Source organism: Scomber scombrus, chromosome 23 (genome assembly GCF_963691925.1).
Source record: "Scomber scombrus chromosome 23, fScoSco1.1, whole genome shotgun sequence".
NCBI lineage: Eukaryota > Metazoa > Chordata > Actinopteri > Scombriformes > Scombridae > Scomber > Scomber scombrus.
The window spans coordinates 2,227,252-2,250,977 of record NC_084992.1 but is presented as its reverse complement, the minus strand read 5'-3'; the positions used below and the strand labels follow the sequence as shown (position 1 = coordinate 2,250,977).

The 23,726-nt window shown below is 36.4% G+C and overlaps 1 protein-coding gene across 1 annotated transcript; it reads right to left on the bottom strand.

Annotated features, from left to right (window-relative positions):
- Nucleotides 1-18,625: 18,625 nt before the first annotated feature.
- Nucleotides 18,626-21,489, bottom strand: LOC134006220 (butyrophilin subfamily 1 member A1-like). Its single transcript, XM_062445309.1, has 5 exons — nt 21,387-21,489; nt 20,738-21,076; nt 19,775-20,062; nt 19,546-19,671; nt 18,626-19,077 (listed from the first exon to the last, which is right to left on the bottom strand). The coding sequence occupies exons 1-5, from the start codon at nt 21,487-21,489 to the stop codon at nt 18,626-18,628; spliced, it is 1,308 nt and encodes a 435-aa protein (XP_062301293.1).
- Between the last annotated feature and the right edge of the window lie 2,237 nt (nt 21,490-23,726).

The window sequence follows — 23,726 nt, the reverse complement described above, 5'->3', positions numbered from 1 at the left end:
TTATAAACTAATATTAAGATAGTATAGTTGTATTTGAACTGGCTTTACATGGAAATATTACTATTTTGAAGTCAATCTATATATGTATGGCTCAGTACTTCTTAATAGTATTTTTTCTTGTTGTTTTTATTTGTTTCAGTCTTTGAACAAGTCACTGTAGCTGATCCACATATGGCTCCACTTGCTGTCACAAAACACAAGAAGAAGAGAGGTACCCCTTTGAAATTATCTTATTCAAATCTCATAATATTTGGTAAGTGCCTTCTTGGGTTTCAAGTTCTCACTGCATTGTCAAATGTGCAGTTGTGTTTGTACACACCAAAGTACAGATAACATATATGATACTGCTTTTCATACATACCTATTATGTGGTTAGGAGGTCTTACCCATGTTTAGGCAATTGATTCTCAAATTGTCAAGTCTTTATATGATGGCAAGGTATACTGTAACTGAAGAAAGATTTTAAATTAGCCAGACGAGGGAAACTATTGACAACTTATTTGCAGTAACAGACTGTATAAAATTGGAATTACCAGAAATATATAGATCGTTTTCATCAGCAAAGTAAGCATTGAAACAACAACTAATGTTTCATTATATATGATGTTATAACATTATATATGTGTTTTATAAATGTGCCTTTGTCTATACCCCACTATTGCATTATTACTACTGCATATTGTATTGTATTGCTTAGTTTTTCAGTTGAAATAAAGGCTGTATTTTCTATGTTTCAGGTTGTCAAGAGGCAAAGGCAGCTGAGCCAGATGATGTGACGTATGCCGTTGTTGTAACAAAGAAGAGGGAGAAAGGTACTTTTTTAATATTGTGCTATTTTTACTTAACATTGCCTACTGTATAGCTTACAGGCAGTGGGGTGTAAACCACATCAAATCTGTGATGTCACAAGTTATGTAAAACATGATATGTAAGAATGCATTCCTTCAATTTCACACTTCAGTGAAAGATCTATAAATTTATCTTAAAGAGCTTTTCAATCTATACACAGGATCCATGATAAGACAATATCAGTAAAGTTTTTTTTTAAAATGTACATAGATTTACAGTTCTCTATGAAGACCTAACAGCTTTTCTACTCACATGCTACTTACGTATTATAATTTGTTTATTCTATTGAAATACATATTTACAATAAATGTTTGTTTTGATTTTATATCTCAGGTTCTGGAGGGACACATATACCTGATCCAGACAGAACAGTTAATGGTGTTGTCGCAAATCAGAGGAAGTAAAGAGGTACTGCTCTTAAAATTTTGATGAAGTTGTTGTTGTTGTTGTTGTTGTTGTTTTTTAAATTATGTTTATCAACAGTGAATCTTAAACCTTAGATCATATAGAAGCGTCAGATACATAAAGCTACAAAATTACATTCAAGTAATGTTTTCCTCTCTTGTTGTTGTTATTATCATTATAGAAAAAAATATAATTTGATGTGTCTTCCAGGTCACTGAGAGCAGAAAACAACTGAGGATGGAGGAGAGTCTGTTAGTGTGACATAGTGTGACTGCAGAGTTATATGGGAAAAGAGAAAGCTACTGTACAAGTAGAAAGCTTAACTTCACAGTGGATATTTTGGTGCTCATTTTGTATTTTTGTCAGGGCTTACTGAGGAATATAGATTGTCTTTGATCTCATTGGTTAACTAACTAAAATGCATGTACATTTAAATGAAGAGCCAAATAAGTTAGTAGTTTTAAAATCTACTGCTTATAAGATCATTAAAATAAAGAATGGTGTAGTTTTGCATTTTGAAATAAAAATGTATGAAGTTGTTGTTGTTTTTTAAGTTAGTAGATTAACCGTCACAAGCCATACTTGAGCACCTCAGCTGTGTCTACTTTTAAAAGCAAGTCGTTTATTTGCGTGTAGCAGTTAAACCACATTGTTCTATCGGCTCTGTCTGCTCACACGTCAGAAGACGCTGCTTACAAGAACAGAGCAGCTACTCATTTAAAATCGTCTCATTGTGGTCAACCACGAACATGAGCGTACATCAGTTTGATATGACGCAGACACACTGTGTGCCAGATCTATAAATGTTTACTGACTGTGAGATATAATTACTAGGTGCAGTTTGTGTATTCGCTATTATATATGTATAAAGTGGGCCATCAGTGTGGTTAACGCAGAAAAACAACATGAGGGTCAACAGCAGAATTTAGCCCCATGAGGAGCTTTACCAAAACTAATGTGTAACATCAGTGACTAGGTTACTCACACATCCTTTACAAACTACATCTTTTTTGAATTAATAAATTCAAACTCAATAAAGTCAAGTCTTTCTTGACTTAACTCTTCTGGTTATAAGAGAGAGGGATGTGATATAGGCCTGAAACTCAAATATTGAGAATGGCATGTATGCAAACAATCTTGATAGTGCTAAAGTGTCTATGTGGCACCACAGAGTATTAACTTATTGCTATGTTGTCATTTTAACACTATATTGGAGTAATTAATGCCTGTTTGTGTAGTTTGCTTTTCTCAACACTAGAGCTCAGTGCTAAGGCCTTCACCCATATGTGATGTATTTGATATGTGATTCATTTGCACATTGATAATATTTTCAGATCTGTATTTAGTCATTGCAAGCTTTCACATCAACGCACCATGATCCAATTTTCCAAGGTTTCACTTCCAACATGTACACGTCTGACCAAACAAAATCCTCTGTTTTGTAAGAACTACAGAAACAATGATGTGGACAACATGTGGAGAAAAGTAACAAATGCTCCAGTACTCCATTATGGTGCGTGTATATTAAGAGCAATGTGTTTTTGGTTAGAGATAGAACAAATCAGTAAACAACCTAAAGGCAACCAGTAAAAGGAGAACCAGGTTATTATCATTTTAAATTGATTCCATTTTGCAATTTTATGCCATTTATGTGCGCTGCTGTTGGTGTGTAAAGGCCTTTAGACACTAACTCCCTGTTAACAGCTGTTGACTCCATATTAAAACTGTGAGATGGAACCAAGACTGAGACAACCTTTAAGGGGCGGACCCAAACACACTGTTTGACATGAACCTAGTGACACTAACAAATAGTCTATAGCTCTGTTGCTGTGTGACTAAACTCCACCCCAGGAAGAGGAAGTTCTTGTCTATATCTAAGTGGAACTGCACAGACAGTCAGCAGCAAGACATCATGGAGGTTGCGGCTCCCTGCATACGACTGTGTAAGTATTGAGTCTGTATTTACTTGACATTTTATCTCAATGGGGTAAAGAGCTTAGATATTCACTTTTCATTTAAGTTGTTTTGGCTGCTCAGAATTTTTTTTCAACTTAAAAAAAAGCCAATCCTACACAGGTCATATCCCAAAACTCCTTTAATCGGTTTTATATTGTGATAATACTAATAAAGCCTATTTATATAGGACTTATCAAACCAGAGATTATAAGGACATAATGAAAGAAATACATATGTACACATAATAACTCAAATTGAATAAGAGAATGAGGTAAAAACATTTTCAGAAGCAAAAAAAATATTTCAAAAGAGGATATTTAAAAGTTTTAGGACAAAAAGGTGAGATGAAGAAATATTATTTAATTCATTACTGCTGTTGTATACTGTATATTGGATATTTGTACCTAGTGGACACAAACTACAACTCAATTGATCAGCTCCTTCTTGTCTCCCCAGTGTTGAATGTCTTGATGCTGGTTGCATATTTCCACCATAGTCATGCTCTGGAAGATGGTAACTATGTTGTACAGTACCTTAATCTATTTCGAGATGAAAACTAAAATGTTTTAATTAATGAATTCCTTCAATGTCCATAATTATGTTTCATATTCTGTCTTAGTGATTTTATTTCTGTTTGGCTTCATTATCATTTTATTTTATGTGTCCTTGTGTCAGATGCAGTTTTTGCTCAGATCATTCCAACCAGACTGCAGGTCTTTGATTATGGCTCCATCTCTTTTAACTGTGAGGGTAACAGCACAACTGAATGGCGTGTGTTGAGAAAGGTAAAGGGAAAAGTCAATCGATGTGTCAGTAACTTGGTGACACCTGGATACATCTGTACCATCGAACCAGCTTATCCAACAGACAGCGGAGAGTACTGGTGTGAGGCTGGAGAAGAGAGAAGCAACACTGTCAACATCACTATCACTGGTATGTTTGCAGTCAATTAACAATTCTATATTAAATGAATGAATGAATGTATAAATTAAGCATTGTATTATTGTGTCTTGCATATGACTATGGAGGATGCACAAGATTATAAAACACCACACATTCATACAAGCCCAGACGAGATTTGCTGGTTATACGCTTCAAACAACAGAAAAAGTACAAAATTAGAGAAGCAACTCAAACAACTTTCACAATCAAACCTTCAAATCTTTATTGCTGACAACCAAATTGATACATTACAAACAAAAACATATACTAGTAGTGGAGAAATCAGAGTAAACATAATTTAATAATTTCTCTTGGCTTATTTTCAAGGCTTTTAAGACAAAAGCTGGAAGTTGTTTGTTTTTTTTAAAGTTTCTATATTACAAAATAGTATTAGAGTACCACAGCTTGGTTATGCTTTCCATTGTCCTGTGTTCTAGATGCTTGTATTGTATTGTATTTTTCTCAAGACAAATGTCACATAAAAAATAATGATAAAAATGACTTTTTGAGATGCATTTTAGACGAAGATACTGTAGACTCCTTCTCAATCTGTCCACTGTTTGGTAAGAAGAGAGAAATAGTCATAAGGAGCCTGGCCACAAATATCTCTGAAAGTAATCATTTAAAGCATATTCTGTCCTAAAACAAATGCATAACCAGTTGTCTTGACCAGTGATGATGATAAATATCTGTTAAACATCAAGTCAGACAGGATCAGAGAGGTTATTGGGTTCAACAGTGAGATATAAGTATTTTCTCCCTAATAATGAAATGCAACATCATGCCTACTTTTTGCTTTGTACTGCTTGTTATTCTGCTGTTATATATTTTAATATTGATCTACCGAAGGGACTGCAGATTAAAATTCTGGTTCGGTACATCAAATGGCTATATTTATGTTTAACATCGAATTATTACTAGAATATGGAAAGAAAATAAGATTAGTGGTCTTAAAATTAAAACCTGAGGCACTCCAAATGATATCTCAAACATACTCTACAGTTAGTTTAAAGCAATAAAATTAAAATAGTCATGAATCTACTGTTCATGAGCTAACAGTGTTTCATCTTGTTTTGCTGATGTCTACAGTATATTGATGCCCCCACCAACTTGATTTTCCCTCGAAAATGATTGATTAGTTTATAAAACCTTCAAATTTAACTAATATTTGACATAATTCTTTATATACAGATGGATCTGTCATCCTGGAGAGTCCTGTTCTTGCTGTGATGGAGGGAGACGGTGCCACACTCCGCTGCAGAAGTGAAAAGACCTCTGCCGCTCACATAGCTGATTTCTATAAAGATGGCGTCTTTTATGGCACCAGCTCCTTTGGGGAGATGACCATCAAAAGTGTTTCCAAATCTAAGGAAGGACTCTACAAGTGCAGCATCTCTGACTTTGGAGAATCACCAGAGAGCTGGCTGGCTGTCAGAGGTGAGAAATTAATCTTGCGTTTGGCAGGACATGTGTCTTTGTTAGTTTCCTCCGACGCAGTTGTCATTTTCTCGCCTTGCCCCCATTGTCTAAATAGCAAATGCACTTGCACCGCTTTTTGCACTAAAAGACGTGTTGGTCTCAAATCGCACATTGGTGGTGCGTTGCTATTTTGAGGCAGAGGAAAGCGATTGCGCTACTGACAAAAAAAAAAACACGTCCGAAGTCACTGGCGCATATTTCACTGTTATTTTAAGGGAGCATTATCAAGATTTTAAAAGGCATGTACACCTTGCCTGTTACACACACAAGGACAGGCAGCAGCACACAAACATACAAACAAATAAAATAAAAGTAGCCTATTACATTAACATATTAAGAAATAATAATTCACGCCGTGCACTATAGATCGTTAAAATGAGGCCTTAGGACTTTAATGCAGAGCAGAAAGTCAGTTCCTTCTGTGTTAGACCTCTTTAGTCAACTTCATTCCAACTTATTACCACAAGTTTTGGAAATTATGGAGAATAGACCTCATTTAAAGAAACTATACCAACTTTTTGAGTTAACGGCTGTTGTCCTCCCGGGTCAACCACCTGACAGTAGAGTTTATGCTGATGAATTTATTTCTTATTTCAAAATCTGATCATTTGTTTGAAAAAGGGGCATCATCATATTTGGTTGCTCTTTTTATTAATGACTTTTCTGCAGTATTTATTTAACCTTTATTTAACCAGGAAGTCACATTGACATTAAAACCTCTTTTGCAAGCGAGACCTGGCCAAGACAGGGTCAGTTAGCAGCAGCAACAACAACAAAATAACAAAATGTCACCCTGAGACATCATGTATGTTGTCTCCTGTAACATGTTTATTAATCACTTTGATGTATTAAAAATACATCTTGTCCATCAGGTTACCAGTGTTTCATAATGCACATAATTTCTGTCTTCACAGCACAAGAAACTCAGACCTCTTCCTCGGACAACTCGGATCACTCCTGTCATACGTACCTCATCCTAAGAACTGTGTTCACCATTGTGATGGTGGCTCTGTTGCTGCTGCTGGTGGGAATACTTCACTTTGGGAAACTCAAAATTACATAAAAATAACAGATACCCACTCACATGTAAAGGTGGCTTTCAAAGTCCATTAATGTTTTTTATCAGAGAAGATTTGATTGCAGATTTGATCACAAAGACAATGAAGCAGAAAACATGATATAGTGGTTTGTAGTTCTCCAGCAGAGTTAACATAATGGCTTTTAAAATGCATTGCCTCTTCTCTTCCTGATTAGCCATTACACTTTATGATGGTGTTCATTTTAGTTGTTCATTTCTTATATTTTTCCTTTACTTTCTTGTAACCCTAACCCATCCAGTTATTATCATGTTTATTTTCCTGCAGTATTGCCTAATTTTGGAGCAATACAACAGCTTGTGTACCAGAATGTTTTATGAGCACTGACGATAATGTCTTTGTAGCACCAACAAAACAGTTTTAAAAAATGAAATAAAAAAATGTAATAAGATTTGTGTTTGTATTATTGTATAAAAAGTGAAAAAATTGTATTGCATGTATATTGTCATATTGACATGTAAGGTTTTAGAGTGGAAAAATAAATATATGCACATATATATTTGTTCTATAAACTTTCATTCTTTTTCTCATTAACTGAGAATTGTGTTGGTATTACTGCCATGGTTCGCACACCGCAGCAGAGTCACTGGCACACTGGCAAAAGCACTACCCTCTCAGCAGCGTTTAAAATGACCTGTTAATCATGGCACCTGCTTTACGCATGGCCTGTCTTCTTTAGTTTGATTGACAGCGTGCCCTCCTGCCCACATTTCCCACAGCGCTGTGTGGGTGCTGTCCTGCACACATCTCCCACTGAGGGCCAAGGTTCAGATGGCTGATGGAAACGCCGCCAGCTAAGGGCCTCATGGACAGAAGAGTTTGGTTTTGTTATTCAAAAGGACCATGCTATGTGCATTTTGTTTTGAGAATGTTGTGCTGAATGTCAAGTGTTAGCTAAGGGCAGTCCACACTGAGAACAATAACTATAACAATGACCATAACGATGTGAGCATCTACACTTGAAATATAGCGTCCTGTAAATTGCAGTGTCAAACACGAGCTGCACGCTCCAGCTGTGTCTGCAAGTAATTATTGATGAGCTGTTTCTGCTGTAAGATATACGGAGAAATAAAAAGAAAAGCAGAAAGGTTCATAGGTGTGTGGTGATTCAGTGTGTTGATTTGTATTTCAGACACAAGTTGCTGTAATGTTTTAGTATTTGCAGATCAAACTGACCTGCAGCAGATGTTGAAGCGCGATGTGTAAATATATCTTTGTAATAATAAAGAACTATCTAAATATCTGATATAATATACATTTTGTATACTGTATATAAGAAATGGACGTAACTTCCATGACGTCACCCATTGGTTTGTGGACTGCTGCTCGGGGGGCCAATAGTATTGGATCTGAGCAGCGCCTACTTGAAAATTTCAGGTGCATACTGGGAAAAATAAAAACACAGATTCTACTTATATGGGCATCAGGAGGGGCATGAGGCGCCCTCCTGAACCTGTGAACCAATCAACCTGTCAATCACGACGTAGCCACGCCCTAATGCATACCCTGCTTTATCATCACATATAAAATCAGGGAGGCCAAAATGTCCCAAATGAACATCATACTGCATTGAACCTCTACAGCAGCAGGGGCGGGTTTATGCTGGTGATTTTCAGACCCGCCCATTAAATCCAGACACAGAAATCTTGAAACACAGTTTGTGAAGCCTAGCTCCACAATTAAAATCTAAATGATTGAAATACTTTTACACCTTTTTTAGAAATACATGTATGACCTATTTAATGTGTTTATAAGAAAATGTCTGAATTCACTTTACACGGTCTTTAAGTAAACATAAAAAAACCTCTAACTTGTTTGTCAATGGTTAACTCATCAGTGGAATAAGTGCTCAGAAGCCCAGGATGCTTTACATTGTCACTATTTTCTTTTCACCATCGTTACTTCTACTATGTAGAATAGACACAGGAAGAGGCGGACCTACATTATATCTTACTTTCAGTCTGGTGTTAACACAGTCAGCAGCAAGACATCATGGAGGGAACATTTCTCTGCATCAGACTGTGTGAGTACTGAGTGTGTTTGTTTCTCTAAAGTTTACAAAAATATACTAAGTGAATCATTTTGAAATAAGAAGTGTGTCTGTAAAGTTTGTCAAAGTTATATTATGCATTGATGAGCAGTTACACATGGTAATAATATGGGACCTGGGAGAATGATGGCAATGCACAGTTATTATAATGTGTAGTAATGTAACATTTATCATTGTTAAACTCACAATACAGCCCGACATTTACATTCCAATACAACTGATAATCAACTTTCCTTTGTCTTCAGTGATGAATGTGTTGTTGCTGCTGGTTGCACAGCTGCACCTCAGTTATTCTGGTGAGTAATGTCACAGTTAGATGTTCACTTGCTTAGAAATGAAGTTATTATTTTAGTATTATTTGTATAATATTGTTGATGTAGTTTTAGAAATCGAAAGGCTTATGAAGCCCAAGTTCATGTCTTTTTGAAGTCTCTGCAAAATAGTCCAAAAGATATTTGACACCTTTGCGTAAAGTAACAAGATTTATTTGTAAGACTTTTATTAATTTCAGAGGGGAATTAATCTGGTTACATATATATATATATTTCATTTTTTATTCCCTGCGTTAGATTTAGGTTTTCCTCAGGTTGTTCCAAACAGACAACAGCACTTTAAACACGAGCGTATCATTGTCAGCTGTGAAGGGTTGGCGGGATTTAATGGATGGCGAGTAATGAGAAAGATCAAAGAAAAGCCAATAATATGTGCTTCGACCTGGGAGAAATCAACAGGGCCCTGTGAAATTTCAACTGCATACCCAGCACTTGACAGCGGAGAATACTGGTGTGAAATAGGTGGAAAGAAAAGCAATACCGTCAACATCACTGTCACTGGTATGTATATAGTAAAAGCCCCAAAAATGTAACATGTTTTGGAACTTCTGAGCTTTACCTAATCTACCATATCAGCCAACTTTGTTCAAGATGTAGCATGACTGATAACGTGTTTTCTATTGTACATGAAAGAAAGATTTATATGTAAAAATCATTTAAATATAAAACAATTCAATTATTTTTCATTACACTCGTTGTTCAGCTGATTCTGTGATCCTGGAGAGTCCGGTTCTTCCTGTGGTGGAGGGAAAAAATGTGACTCTGCGCTGTAGAATCAAGGAAACCTTCAATCTCACTGCTAACTTCTATAAAGATGACGACTTCATGGGGAGCAGCTCTACGGGAGAGATGAGCTTCCCCAGTCTGTCCAAGTCTGATGAAGGACTCTACAAATGTAGCATCTCTGAATTTGGAGAATCATCAGCGAGCTGGCTGACTGTCACAGGTAAGACACTGCAGGGTTTGATGCAGAAACAAAAACTTATTTAATAGCTATGATTAAATAGATAAAATAATATTTCAATTATATATATATCATGTCTGTTATTGCTATCCAAGACTTGAGAATCAGAATGATTTCAAGTATCTATACGACCAAGTGCAGTTGCCTTTGATTCAACCATCTGATATATAATTATAACACAATAAGTTACCACAGTGTTTCATGATGTTACGGCACATACTTTTTTAAGTCATTTTGAAAACAAACTTTGCTGTATTTGTTATTTTAATAGATCTCTATCTTTTTTCCAACTTCTTGACTAGACTGATACATTTCCTCATGGCAATCAATAGTCTCATCTTCTTTCTTTTTGCATCAGATCACAAAGAAACTCAGAACTCTTTGTCAGACCTCACCTCAAATAACTCCTGCCATACTTACCTCATCTTAAGGACTGTAGTCATCATCGTGATGTTGGCTGTGCTGCTGTTGCTGCTGCTGCTGCTGCTGCTGGGACTATTTCGCAGTGGGAAACTTACCTCTGCACAAAAATAACTGATGTAAAGTTAACTGCCAAAGTAAGGACAATGCTGGAAATCATAATTTATCTTGTTAGATAGTTTGGTCACAATGATTATGATGCAGAAAACATGATATAGTGATTTGGGTTTGATGTTTAATTTCTTATAAGTACACTTTTTATCATGTTAACAGTTTTTTAGTATTGTCTACCTTTCGGTGAGGGACACACCATATAGCAACTTGAGTACCAGATGCTTTTATAAGCACTTACATTTTTTTTTTTCAAGCTGCAAACACTGTGGCAGCTTTCACCAGACAAATGGCTGTTAAATAGCGGTTAGAGTCACTTCCCATGCATGTACATTTGCACATTGACTGTTGAGGTTATGGTAAAAGGCAGAAAACCACAGAGGTATTGAGTAGACGTGTTGACTACTTTCAAAACGCACATTCAACCTTCATCTGTGTTTTATTTTTGATGCTGCAGATACAGGTGATAATTTGAGACACATCATAAAATAACATTAAAAAAAACAGAACATCTCTGCAGCAGCCGCTTTGAACCTTTAGAGAAACTTCTGAAGATTCATGTTGTCTTTAATTGCAGCCTGTCTGCATTGCCATTTATATGAAAAGGAGAAATAAAATAACTGCATCTGGAACAGCACAGGCTAAGAAGTTTAAATACATTTATAATAATAATTAAAGTATACTGACTGTACAGGTCTATACAGTATGTGCGTAAAAGAGTATACTGTGCAAGCATGCCATGTTAAAAGTCTTATGTTTATAGCAGCATAATAGAGAAATGTAACACGGAATACAGAATACAGTTACATAGACATATAAATACTTGGTATACATTAGGTTAAATACTAAAAAGTCGGATATATTACTTATTTATATTACTAAATATTACTTGTCTGATTGCCTGTAGGAAGTGCTGTTGGGTTGTACTGACTGCTCCAGATAATCTTTTCTTGTATAATGAGAGCAGTTTTTGTAATCTTGTACAAAAAGTGTTATGACATCAAGTGACAAACATTATCATTGTGAAGCATTAAACAGAGATGTCCTTTTCTCCCTTGCCTTTTTCTCATATTATGGATATTAAAAATACATGGTTAGAATAATAACTTTGTTATTAACTGTCACATCCTGTGTTAGTTCGTGTTTTATTTTGGAAAGTTGTTCTCCCCTTGTGTATTTTGTCAGTTTTACTTCCTGTGTGTCCCATTCCTTGGTTGATTGCCTCATGTGTTTCACCTGTCTTGTGTCTCTCACCTGTGTCCTGTTAGTGATTATTCCACGTCTATATAGGTTTTGGTTTTCTGTCTCTGTTTGTGCTCTGTTTTTTTACTGTGTAGTTTTTGCCAGTGTTCATTCGGCCTGTGTTTTTCTGTTGAGTGGTTTATTCTTGGTTTGGCCAATAAAGTGCCTGTTTCCTGAGACTGTCTGCCTTTTTGGGTCCATCTGTGCTACTCACCGTGACAATTTACAGTTGAGCTAAAACAATGTAATCTAACAGATTTTTAGTGTTTTGAATCATGAAATAGTAACAAAACAAAGAAAATTTAAGTACTTTAGAGAACATTTTTCTACAGGTCTGAAGAAGAGAAAACACATTTTTGAATACTGAAATATAAATGTATAGATGTTTAGATGCACATTAATTGTCTCAATGGAGAGGTGACATTAATTTATGTCATTAATTACACATTTTCAGATTTTAAAGGGGAAAAAATGATTTTTACATTTTTCTAAATATTGTTTTCAGAGTTTATTTTCTGTTTGCTCTTTTGATTTTATATGGAATTTATCAAGAAATGATGATTATTAGAAATTGATAAAGACTTGACTTTCAAACGATACAATCTGTAATGTGCATTTCTTTTTTATAAGATATGTTTATAATCCACTCTGATCATAGTGATCGAGTGTTTCTATGAACCTCTAGAGGGCGACCACAGCATCTTTACATGTCTGTCACACAACATTTTATATTAAATAACCTACAAAACAAAGATAAAAAGCAAAACAATATGCGAGTTTGAGAAGACAAATTAATAATCACAAAAAAACAATAATTCACTGTATTTTAAAGGAATTAAGTTATCATATAAAGACCATTGCAAAATCTAAAATGTTTTTGTGACACATTATCGCTTCTTTTTCATTATGAAATTGAGATCTTGCAGGTGATATCCTGCATACATTTTCTATCTATTTCAGCTCAGCCCATCTTCACCACTAGAGTATGTTGTTGTACAATGCTGCTCATTGCAGGGTCTTGTAGCGTTTTGAGTGGGGACAGAGAACCCAGGTCCAATAGTCATTCAACTTTGGAAACTCATGGAAAATATTGGCCTGAAATAAACTGTGAATTTTTTGTACTTTTACCTTGTCACATCAGGCGGGGAGTTCCGGTCCTCTGAAATGAGGCGGAAGTAACTTAAAACTGCATTCTATCAAAAGACCACCAGGGGGCGACCGTTTTGGTGTCAAAAGGACTTCCGTCTCTATACAAGTCAATGGAGAATTCACCAACTTCTCACTTGATTTCTAACCTCAGTAAACGTTTTCAAAATGTGTTTATGGTCTCAATCGCTAGTTTAAAGCCTTCTTCAATGCAGTATGATGTTCATTTGGGACATTTTGGCCTCCCTGATTTTATATGTGACGATAAAGCAGGGTATGCATTAGGGCGTGGCTACGTGGTGATTGACAGGTTGATTGGTTCACAGGTTCAGGAGGGCGCCTCATGCTCCTCCTGATGCCCATATAAGTAGAATCCCTGTTTTTATTTTTCCCAGCATGCACCGGAAATTGTCAAGATGGCGCTGCTCAGATCCGATACTATTGGCCTCCGAGCAGCAGTCCACAAACCATTGGGTGACGTCACGGATGTTACGTCCATTTCTCATATACAGTCTATGGTCCAGATACATCACAGCTACATGTAGACTACCTGATCCACATACATAACCAATCCCCATAAGAAAGTGAAAGAAGTGTTAATGCATGGCGGAATTCACAGATATTTTGAATTTCCACCACCAGAGGATGTTGTTTATTGTTAAGTAAACATAAAAAATGTTGTTTGTCAATGGTTAACTGATCAGTGGAATAAGTGCTCAGAAGCCCAGGATGCTTTACATTGTCACTATTTTCTGTTCACCATCGTTACTTCTACTATGTAGAATAGACACAGGAAGAGGCGGACCTACATTATATCTTACTTTCAGTCTGGTGTTAACACAGTCAGCAGCAAGACATCATGGAGGGAACATTTCTCTGCATCAGACTGCGTGAGTACTGAGTGTGAGTCGTTTTGAAATAAGAAGTGTGTTTGGAAAGTTTGTCAAAGTTATACACTTGGTAATAGTATGGGACCTGGGAGAATGATGGAAATGCACAGTTATTATAATGTGTAGTAATGTCATATTTATCATTGATAAACTCACAATACAGCCCGACATTTACATTTCAATACAACTGATAATCAACTTTCTTCTTTTGTCTGCAGTGATAAATGTGTTGTTGCTGCTGGTTGCACAGCTGCACCTCAGTTATTCTGGTGAGTAATGTCACAGTTAGATGTTCACTTGCTTAGAAATGAAATTATTATTTAGATTCCTGTTTCATTTACACATTATGTTGAATATTTTGATGTAGTTTTAGAAATCGAAAGTTTTATGAAGCCCAAGTTCATGTCTTTTTGAAGTCTCTGCAAAATAGTGCAAAAGATATTTGACACCTTTGCCTAAAGTAATAATATTTATTTTTAAGAATTTTATTAATTTCAGAGGGGAATTAATCTGGTTACATATATATATATATATATATTTCATTTTTTATTCTCTGCGTTAGATTTAGGTTTTCCTCAGGTTGTTCCAAACAGACAACAGCACTTTAAACACGAGCGTATCCTTGTCAGCTGTGAAGGGTTGGCTGGATTGAATGGATGGAGAGTAATGAGAAAGATCAAAGAAAAGCCAATAAGATGTGCTTCGACCTGGGAGAAATCAACAGGGCCCTGTGAAATTTCAACTGCCTACCCAGAAATTGACAGCGGAGAATACTGGTGTGAAATAGGTGGAAAGAAAAGCAATACCATCAACATCACTGTCACTGGTATGTATATAGTAAAAGCCCCAAAAATGTAACATGTTTTGGCACTTCTGAGCTTTACCTAATCTACCATATCAGCCAACTTTGTTCAACTTGTAGCATGACTGATAACGTGTTTTCTATTGTACATGAAAGAAAGATTTATATGTAAAAATACTTTAGATATAAAACAATTATTAACAAAAGTTTATTTTTCATTACACTCGTTGTTCAGCTGGTTCTGTGATCCTGGAGAGTCCGGTTCTTCCTGTGACGGAAGGAAAAAATGTGACTCTGCGCTGTAGAATCAAGGAAACCTTCAATCTCAATGCTGACTTCTATAAAGATGACAACTTCATGGGGAGCAGCTCTACGGGAGAGATGAGCTTCCACAATCTGTCCAAGTGTAATGCAGGGTACTACAAATGTAGCATCTCTGACTTTGGTGAATCATCAGCGAGCTGGGTGACTGTCACAGGTGAGACACTGTAGGGTTTGATGCAGAAATAAAGTCAATTTATTTGATAGTCTGTAAGTAAAAGATAACTTATACAGTAAACACCTTTCAGAGATTGTGAAGATGTAAGTATAACCAGAGATAACAGAAATATTATTATTACTATTACTGCTGGTAGTAGAAGTAGTAGTAGTAGTTTGGTTATATTTCAAAGCTTACATTTGCAAATGTCTGTGAAAATTCTCAGTCATCCAGATTTTTATCTAGGGAGGGTTAAGTCGAGGGCAACTGGACTGGTTGTAGATACTTGAGAGTCAGAATCTTTTCAAGTATCAATACAACCAAGTCCAGTTCCCCTCGATTCAACCGTCCTTGGATATAAATATAACACACAAAGTTACCACACTGTTTCATGATGTTACATCACATACTATTTTATGTAATTTACTTACTTTTAAAACAATGTTTTGCTGTATTTGTTACTTCAATAGCTCTGTTTCTTACATCTTGTCTAGTATTGGCTGGTTTCTTGTATTGCTGTAATATGTAAATGTACCCTATGGGGATCAATGAAGTCTCATCTTATCTTTTTCTATAGTCCATGAAGAAGAAACTTGTCGCTCCTGTCATAACTACCTCATTTTAAGGAATGTGATCGTCATTGTGCTGATGGCTCTGCTGCTGCTGGTGGTTGGACTACTTCATTGTGGGAAATTCAACGTTACATATCCACTCACATGTAAAGGTATTTGCCAAAGTAAGGACAATGCTTGAATGACCGTTTATCTTGAAAGATGTTTTGGTCACACAGATAATGAAGCAGAATGAATTCTCTTCAGTTGCTTCTTTTTCATTTCTCATATGTATACTTCTTATCATGTTAATTGGTTTGTAGTATTGTCTAACTTTCGGTGAGGTACACGCCATATTGCAAGTTGAGTACCAGACGCTTTTATAAGCACGTACAATTTTTATTTTTTTTCCCGAGCTGCAAACACTGTGGTATTATGGACAGGTTATGTTTTGAGATTGTAATGAAATAAAGAAAATTTAAGTGGTTTAGCGATAGTTTAGTATGTTTCTACAGGTCTGATGAAGAGATAAAAATTCATTTTATTCATAATAATCTTTGAATACTTAGATGTATAGCAGTGCACATTCATTATCTTGGTGGAGAGGTAACATTAAAGCTGCAGTCTGTAGTTTTGAGAAAAAAAGTGGACTTGGCCAGGAAATTTGAACGAGTGCAGCCTACAGGTCCCCCCTTCTTCCTTTCTGCTGCTCTGCAGTCCTGCCTTCTAAGCCCCTCCCACAGAGGAACCTGCCGTGCACACTGCACGCACGTGAAGGCTCGTTCCCACAGTAAGAGAGGAAACCCGTTTAAACAATGAGAGCAAAGCAGACGATGCACGGGGGAGGAGCACTGCCGAGGGAGAGCATGCGATGTGCGGGGGAGGGGGGCTGCCAGCAGCGTCTGTACAGCTTCATTGACACTTCTCTGGGATCTGATTGGTTGTTTGACTCGGGAGCAGTGGAATTCTTGCAAATCATTTTACGACCACTGGGTGGAGCCAGAGTCAGTGAATTATGTCAAAGCTTATCTATATCTCATTCTACTGTCAGATCATAATGACAATTTTATCAAATATAACACAAAAATAGTTACAGACTGCAGATTTAATCTATGTAATCAATTAATAATTTTCTGATTTTAAAGGGGAAATCCATTTTTACATTTTTATAAATTGTGTTTGCTGAGTGTATTTCTGTTTGCTTTGAATTTTATATTGAATTTATGAAAACATGTAGATTATGAGAAGTTAATAAAGACTTGACATGCTTTCAAACTACACAATCTGTAATGCTCATTTCTTTTTGATAAAATGTGTTTGTAATCCATGCTGATCATAGTGATCGAGTGTTGAACCTCTAGAGGATGACCAGAACATCTTTACATGTCTCTCACACTGAACATTTTATACTGAATGACCTAAAAAAACAAAGATAAAAAGCAAGAAAATATGTGAATTTGAGAAGACAAATTAATTATCACAAAAAGATTAATTCAAGATATGCTGTATTTTAAAAATTCAATTATCATATAAACACCATTGCAAATCAAACATTTGTTTTGCAGTCTTACCATTTTTGGTGCAACATCCTTTCTTTTTCATTATGAAATTGAGATCTTGCAGGTGATATCCTGCATACATTTTCTATCTATTTCAGCTCAGCCCATCTTCACCACAAGGTGAGGAGGTGCATCATCCTCTGTAGACTGGCCATTCATGTGTCTAGCTCTCACTGGGTAACTCTGAGCAGCTCTGCCTCACACAACATTTTTTACTCACTTTATATATTACATTTATTTTACATGTTGATTACTGTTTTCTGCATGACAATGTGGGAGTACTCAGTCTAACTGTGTCTAAACAAAGTCATAATAATACAATAATAATACATAATAATACATGTTTCAAAAATGTTTCAAAAATGTTTTTCAAGTTGCAATAAGAAAAGATGCAAAAATCTGCAAATCCTGAAAAAACATTCATTCATGTACAAAAAGGATAGTGAGATATAAGCATAACTTACACTTACATTGTACCGATTACATTCAGTGAAGGGAAGTATTCAAAGAGTAAAAAGCAATATCACAATTAGGGCCAGACTAACTTTTTTTTGTGTGGATATTACGAGCATAAAGTCATAAAATTAGGTCTACGAGAATAAAGTCATAATATTACGTCTACGAGAATAAAGTCATAATATTGCGAGAATAAAGTAGTAATTTTATGAGAACTCTTCCTCCTGCATTAAAATGAGGAATGTTGAGCATCTTGTAAAGTTATACTTTGGTATCGGTTTCACATATGAGGAAATACTTAATGTTTTGGCTTATCAGCATCAAATTATTATCAGTATCAGGACTTTTAAACGATTGTGCAAACGACTGAGTCTGTTTCGAAGAAAGAACCACACTGACTTAAAAGAAATTGCTTCTTTTGTAAAAGAGGAGCTGTCTGGTAGCGGTCGACTGCAAGGCTATCGCTGATTACGACTTTATTCTCGTAACATTATGGATCTTTTTCACATAATATTACAACTTTATTCTCATATTATTAAAAAGAGATTAAATATTTCCGTATATGTGAAACCGATACCAAAGTAAAACTTCACAAGATGCTCAACATTCCTCATTTTAATGCAGAGGGAAGAGTTCTCATAAAATCACTACTTTATTCTCCTAATATTATGACTTTATTTTCGCAATATTATGACTTTTTTTCTCGCAATATTATGACTTTATTCTCGCAGACCTAATATTATGACTTTATTCTCGAAATTTCCCCAAAAAAATGTCATTGTTTTTCCTCAGTACTTTATTTACTTGAGTATGAACTGTCCTGACCCATGTAATATGTTTCTTCATCATTTAATCTCTTTTTCTGACTGATTCCTCCCCTCTCTCTGTCTCTTTATCTATTCCAGCTTCAACTGTTCCTCTACATCCATTTTTCTTTCTGTCATTCTTGTAATCATATCCTCAATGTTCTTTAGTCTTTCCACTATGCTGTTCAAAGTATTCTGATAATCTTCCTTTTTCTTCTCCAATTCCTGCTTGGCCGATAACAGAGAGGCCTTTTTTTGATCACTGTCCCAACTATATCTCTTATCAATTTTTTCAAGTTTCTTCTCTTTTTTACCCCTCTCTTTCAACGTCTCCTCCAGCTGTGATTTCCATTTGTCTCTGGAGATCTCTAGCTCATTCTTCTCCGTGTTCAATACTGTAATCACACATGACATGTCTTCCTTTTCCTTTTCTTTCTTATGTAACTCTTTTGCTTTTTCCTCAGTCAAATTCTTCAACTTTATACTTCCTTTGATGAGTTGTTGTCTTTTCCCTGTTTCATTTTCAGGTTGCATTTTGCTATCTGTGGACAAACAGAGGACGAAAACTGTTGAATAGAAAGTTCAAACCTACTATGTCAATGTGCAACTTCAACAAGATCAAAAAGCACAATAGGAAAAAATATGGAAAAGTTCTCAAAGTTGGTAATAAATGAAATAAATACTAAATAATAACCAGTAGGAACAAATATAAGACAGTTAAAAGGAAGACTGGGGTAAAACTGTTTCTTACGCGGCCATTGAGTAAAAATCAACATACTTATTGTGTTTCAACATAACAATGTCAATGTAAGCGTTCTGTGGATTCTTACTTTCTTATTCATTAATTTCAATTGCCATTCATAAAAATGACAATGTGTGGCATTTACTATGGCACGCAATGCATTTCTCATGGGATGAGAAATACTTCCTGCTGGTAATGTAGTGACCACAACATCATCCCCGCGATGAACAGGAACTGTAAGTAAAGTTGAAAATAATTTGTAACTTACTGATGTTGTTTTGTCTTCGTTTCCACAAAACAAGGAATACCGCAGAAAAAACCATGAAGCCAACACATGAGATCAAGACCACAGTGATACGAACAGCAGAGCAAGATGGGGTCGTGAATACATTCTCTGAAAGGAAAAAAACACAGAAAAACATGACATTGATATCAAAGCAGGAGTCAGCTGTTAAACAATGAAAAAGTAAGCAAATTAGAAAACACAACATTTTCACCTAGAATATGGATTTCTGTGGTTCTGGACTGGTTGATATTGTTCTGTTCGACTCTGCAAGTGAAGATGTTGCTTTGTTTCTTCTCCACAGTCACTCTGCTGCTGACAGTATAGAGACCATCAGGACCTCTGACTGTCTTTGTAGGTTCAGCAGAGAGGAGGTTTCCCTCACCGTCCAGCCAAAACACCTCAGGCTGTGGATACCATCCTTTAGACTCACACTGTAGCACCACTTTGCCACTGCTTTTATCAATCTCTGCTATGATCACAACAGGCGGGGAGGTAGCACCTAATGACAAAAGGGAGGAAAATATTCACACAAATGAATGAAGGCACATAGAAATTCCTCTACTTTTATTAGATATTTGCTTTGAAGATGAAAAGGTGGTCTGTCAGTACTCTGCCAGTGGGCTGTCAGTAATACTAATAATGGCTTCAAAGATTTATAACAGCAAAAACATTTTCAGTCTCCAGAGAGTAGTTCTGTATAAGACAGACGCCACTAAGCATGTGTGGGAATGTGGTTCCATTTAAAGTGCTCTGCCTGTAGTATACTGTTTGCTTGAAGCTTGCAATGGTATCACAAACTCTTGACTTTGTGAAAATGTGATCACTGTTGTTAGTCTTTGGAGCTTTTCTAAACAAATCAGCATGGCTGTAATCTTCATAATGAAGGAACACGTCACCCAGTTCGGCAATGTGGCTCACTGGTGTGTTTTTTATAGTTTGTGTACAACAACGGTGCACAATACAGAGGAATAAGAGATATCAGGCTTTGGATTCATGTACAATACTTGTAAGTAGGGCAAGTCATTGTTGGCCACTAGCCTTATCATCTAAAAGACATACTGACATCCTGAGCTGACAGGATGAGATATTGTATCACAATGTAGCTCTATTCCACAAGGGTAAAGTCCTCTCTTATCATTACATTAGTAAAATTATATAAAAAGTGGTCACTTACCAACAACAAGCTTAACCACAGATGTGCTTTGCGGTGGAACAAAGCACCTGTATGTTCCATCATCAGAGAGTTTCACTTTGGAGAGTTTTAGTGAAATGTCTCCATGCTTCAGTTTGTCGGGGGACAGTGATGTTCTTCCTATATATGACGGATGCTGATCAACCAAAAGTTCCACACCATCACGCCTCAAATGGACAAATCTAGGGTTCAGGTCAAGTCTTGCCCATTCCAATGTCTTAGCAGCAACATCAGTGGCAGTTTCCAGGTGGCATGGTAAAATGATGTCATCACCAACCATTGCCACTATTGGCTTAGAACGGTCAATTGCCTGAGACTGACCTAAGGAGAGAACAGTTTTTATTTTTAACTGCTTCACACTTTTTTTCCTAGTTTCACAAGAAAAAAAAGTGTGTGCTGGTGGTACATTTACAAATCATCTACTGAAAAAAAACAAACATGTGTACTACTAACATCAGTTAGCAGCTCACCAGTTACAAGCTTAACTCCATGGTGGTACATCTCTAAAGCCTTACAAACATATTGGGAATGTCAACATCTGTTAGAGGCCCCTGTATTTCAGTCAAAGTAGTAAATCCTTTTCATGACTGATCACTTTCAAACAGTTTTGATGAGTTTGTGTGTTATTTACCTTCACAGCAATGTGTTAAGAGAAGAAAGACAGCAGTGTGATGAAAAACCAAAGTATTGATGCCACTGAGATGAGGTTTACATCTATTTCGCTGGAGAAACATCCTGGAAAAAAAATTGAATTAATAATAGTACAATGGAAAGAATTTTTGTGTTAGAATTTGTTGAAAATATATTTCAACCACTCAAAAAGTCAGTCAGTTACTGGTAATGTATTAGTTTCTGGCAATAACTGAAAAAAATCCCACATACTTTAAATACATACTTAAATACGTTTATATTACTGCAGTGCTGACCATTTCCTGAGTTGGTCATAGTGGATAATGATTTTCATTCATTTTACTATGGCATGAAAAGGTTGTCCCTGTGATATGTTCATGCACTAACCTAAACTCTAACATCATAATATGATATGGGTAGCTGCTAACGAGCATTAGATTCTTTGTCACAAATTCCAGTAAAATATACCTGCCCGGTTGTGTTGTGGTGTATTTTGTAGGTTTGGTTTTTGTCTTGTCTGCTTCCTCCCCTCCTGTTTGCCTCCCTTCCCCTAATGTGTTACACCTGTGCCTCGTTGTTATCCAGGGTATATATGTGGTGTGCTGTTTCCTTTCTGTGCCAGATCATTTTGTCAGTTACATGTAAGTTTCCTGTCAGAGTTCCAGCATTCTTGTCTTTACATTGTCTTAGTATTATCGACCAGTTTTGCCGTTTGGACCCCGAGTTCTGCCTAGCGATTTTGAAACCTCTGCCCTGTATTTTGGATTTCTCGGTGTTTGGCTTTTGGACCGATTAAACACCTACTGAGAACTCTTCATCCCTGTGTCTCTGCATTTGAGTCCACCTGGTCTGTGCTTGACAATACCACTGTATTGACAGAGTCCTTTTGTAGATTCAATACTGCTTACACTCACAGTGTCAATATTGAATATACATGATTATCAAATGTAAATACACTAATTTCATTAACATTTGTCACAGAAGACTGATAAGTGGGTTTTTTTTATGTTATATGATTTCTAAGTACTGACTGTGCTGATTCTAAGGACTGCTCAGACAAAAGACTGTTAAACCCAAAGCAATTAAAAAGTGTTCTAAGTTGCAGTTAAGATACTTTGGGAAACTTTAATTGATTGTTACTTTTTTCCCCTAAATTTCTCATGTGACATTGGGTTAACCTAAAGGAACACCACACCAGTGACTGTGAATCTGCTGTTATTCTAAAAATACATCATCAGTTCATGAAAGTCTGAGGAAACATCACGATAATCATTATAATAAGCAATAAAAACATGTATATTTCATTGAAAACCTACACAACTGTTGTATGTCTAAAAGACTCACCTCACTGCTGTTGCAAAGGGAAATGTGTACTTTACACCAACTCTCTCGCTCTCTCTCTCTCAGTGTGTGTGTCCTTTTATTACTCATTTTATGGTGACATGACTGTACATGCAGTCACATTGTTGGTAAATGATTAAATGTTACGGTGAAGGTGAGAACTATGTGTTAAGTATCTAACACATACCTAATTGTTATTCAAGGTGTTGGCAACAAATTTCATTATCGATTTGTTGTGTCGCACAATTAATGCGTCAGTTGCTATGTCACACAGCAGTCTACTTCACCTGCAGACAGAGTTGAGCAGCGCCGGTACGGCAGAGGTGGAGACAACAGTCCAATAGAAATCTTCTAAAGTGATGGAGCGCTTCACACTACACAAAAGTAGAAAGCATGTGCGACATCTTGCCAAGAGTGGCACATAGCATGCACACATGCATGCACACGCACAAACGTTTTCTATCACTTTTGCACATCACGTCAATGACATGCCATGCAGGGTAGAACTGCCACTGCCCTCTGCTTTTCCTCTTTCCCAATTACTGCTGCTGGGAGCTTCAGCAATTGCTTCCCTTTCTCCAGCTGCTGTTGCAGGAGCAGCTCACCTGCACAGCTCTGTTTTTACGTGTGACCTGCTCACCGTGGACACACATACAACTCTCCTGAATAAGCAGCGATGCAAGATCAGCAACAAAGGCAAGTTAGCATCAAGCTGATAACTCCCACAACAAAGGGACAATTACTGGCCTCTTCACCTGAAACCTCTGATCTGCACCACTGAACACTGAGTACCCAGCAAAGCTGGTATCATTCAACGATCTGATTGATATTAATGAAGGGATGCCCTTTGTCTATCACAGCAAGGCTGTAGTGCAGTGAAGCTGCTAGCTGAATTTCAGGCTAGTGACCTGAGTTTCCAAGCTAAACTTGTTAGCTACGTGTTGACCTTTCAACATTAGCAATACCATTACCATTGATGATGAAAGACACATTTTTCAGC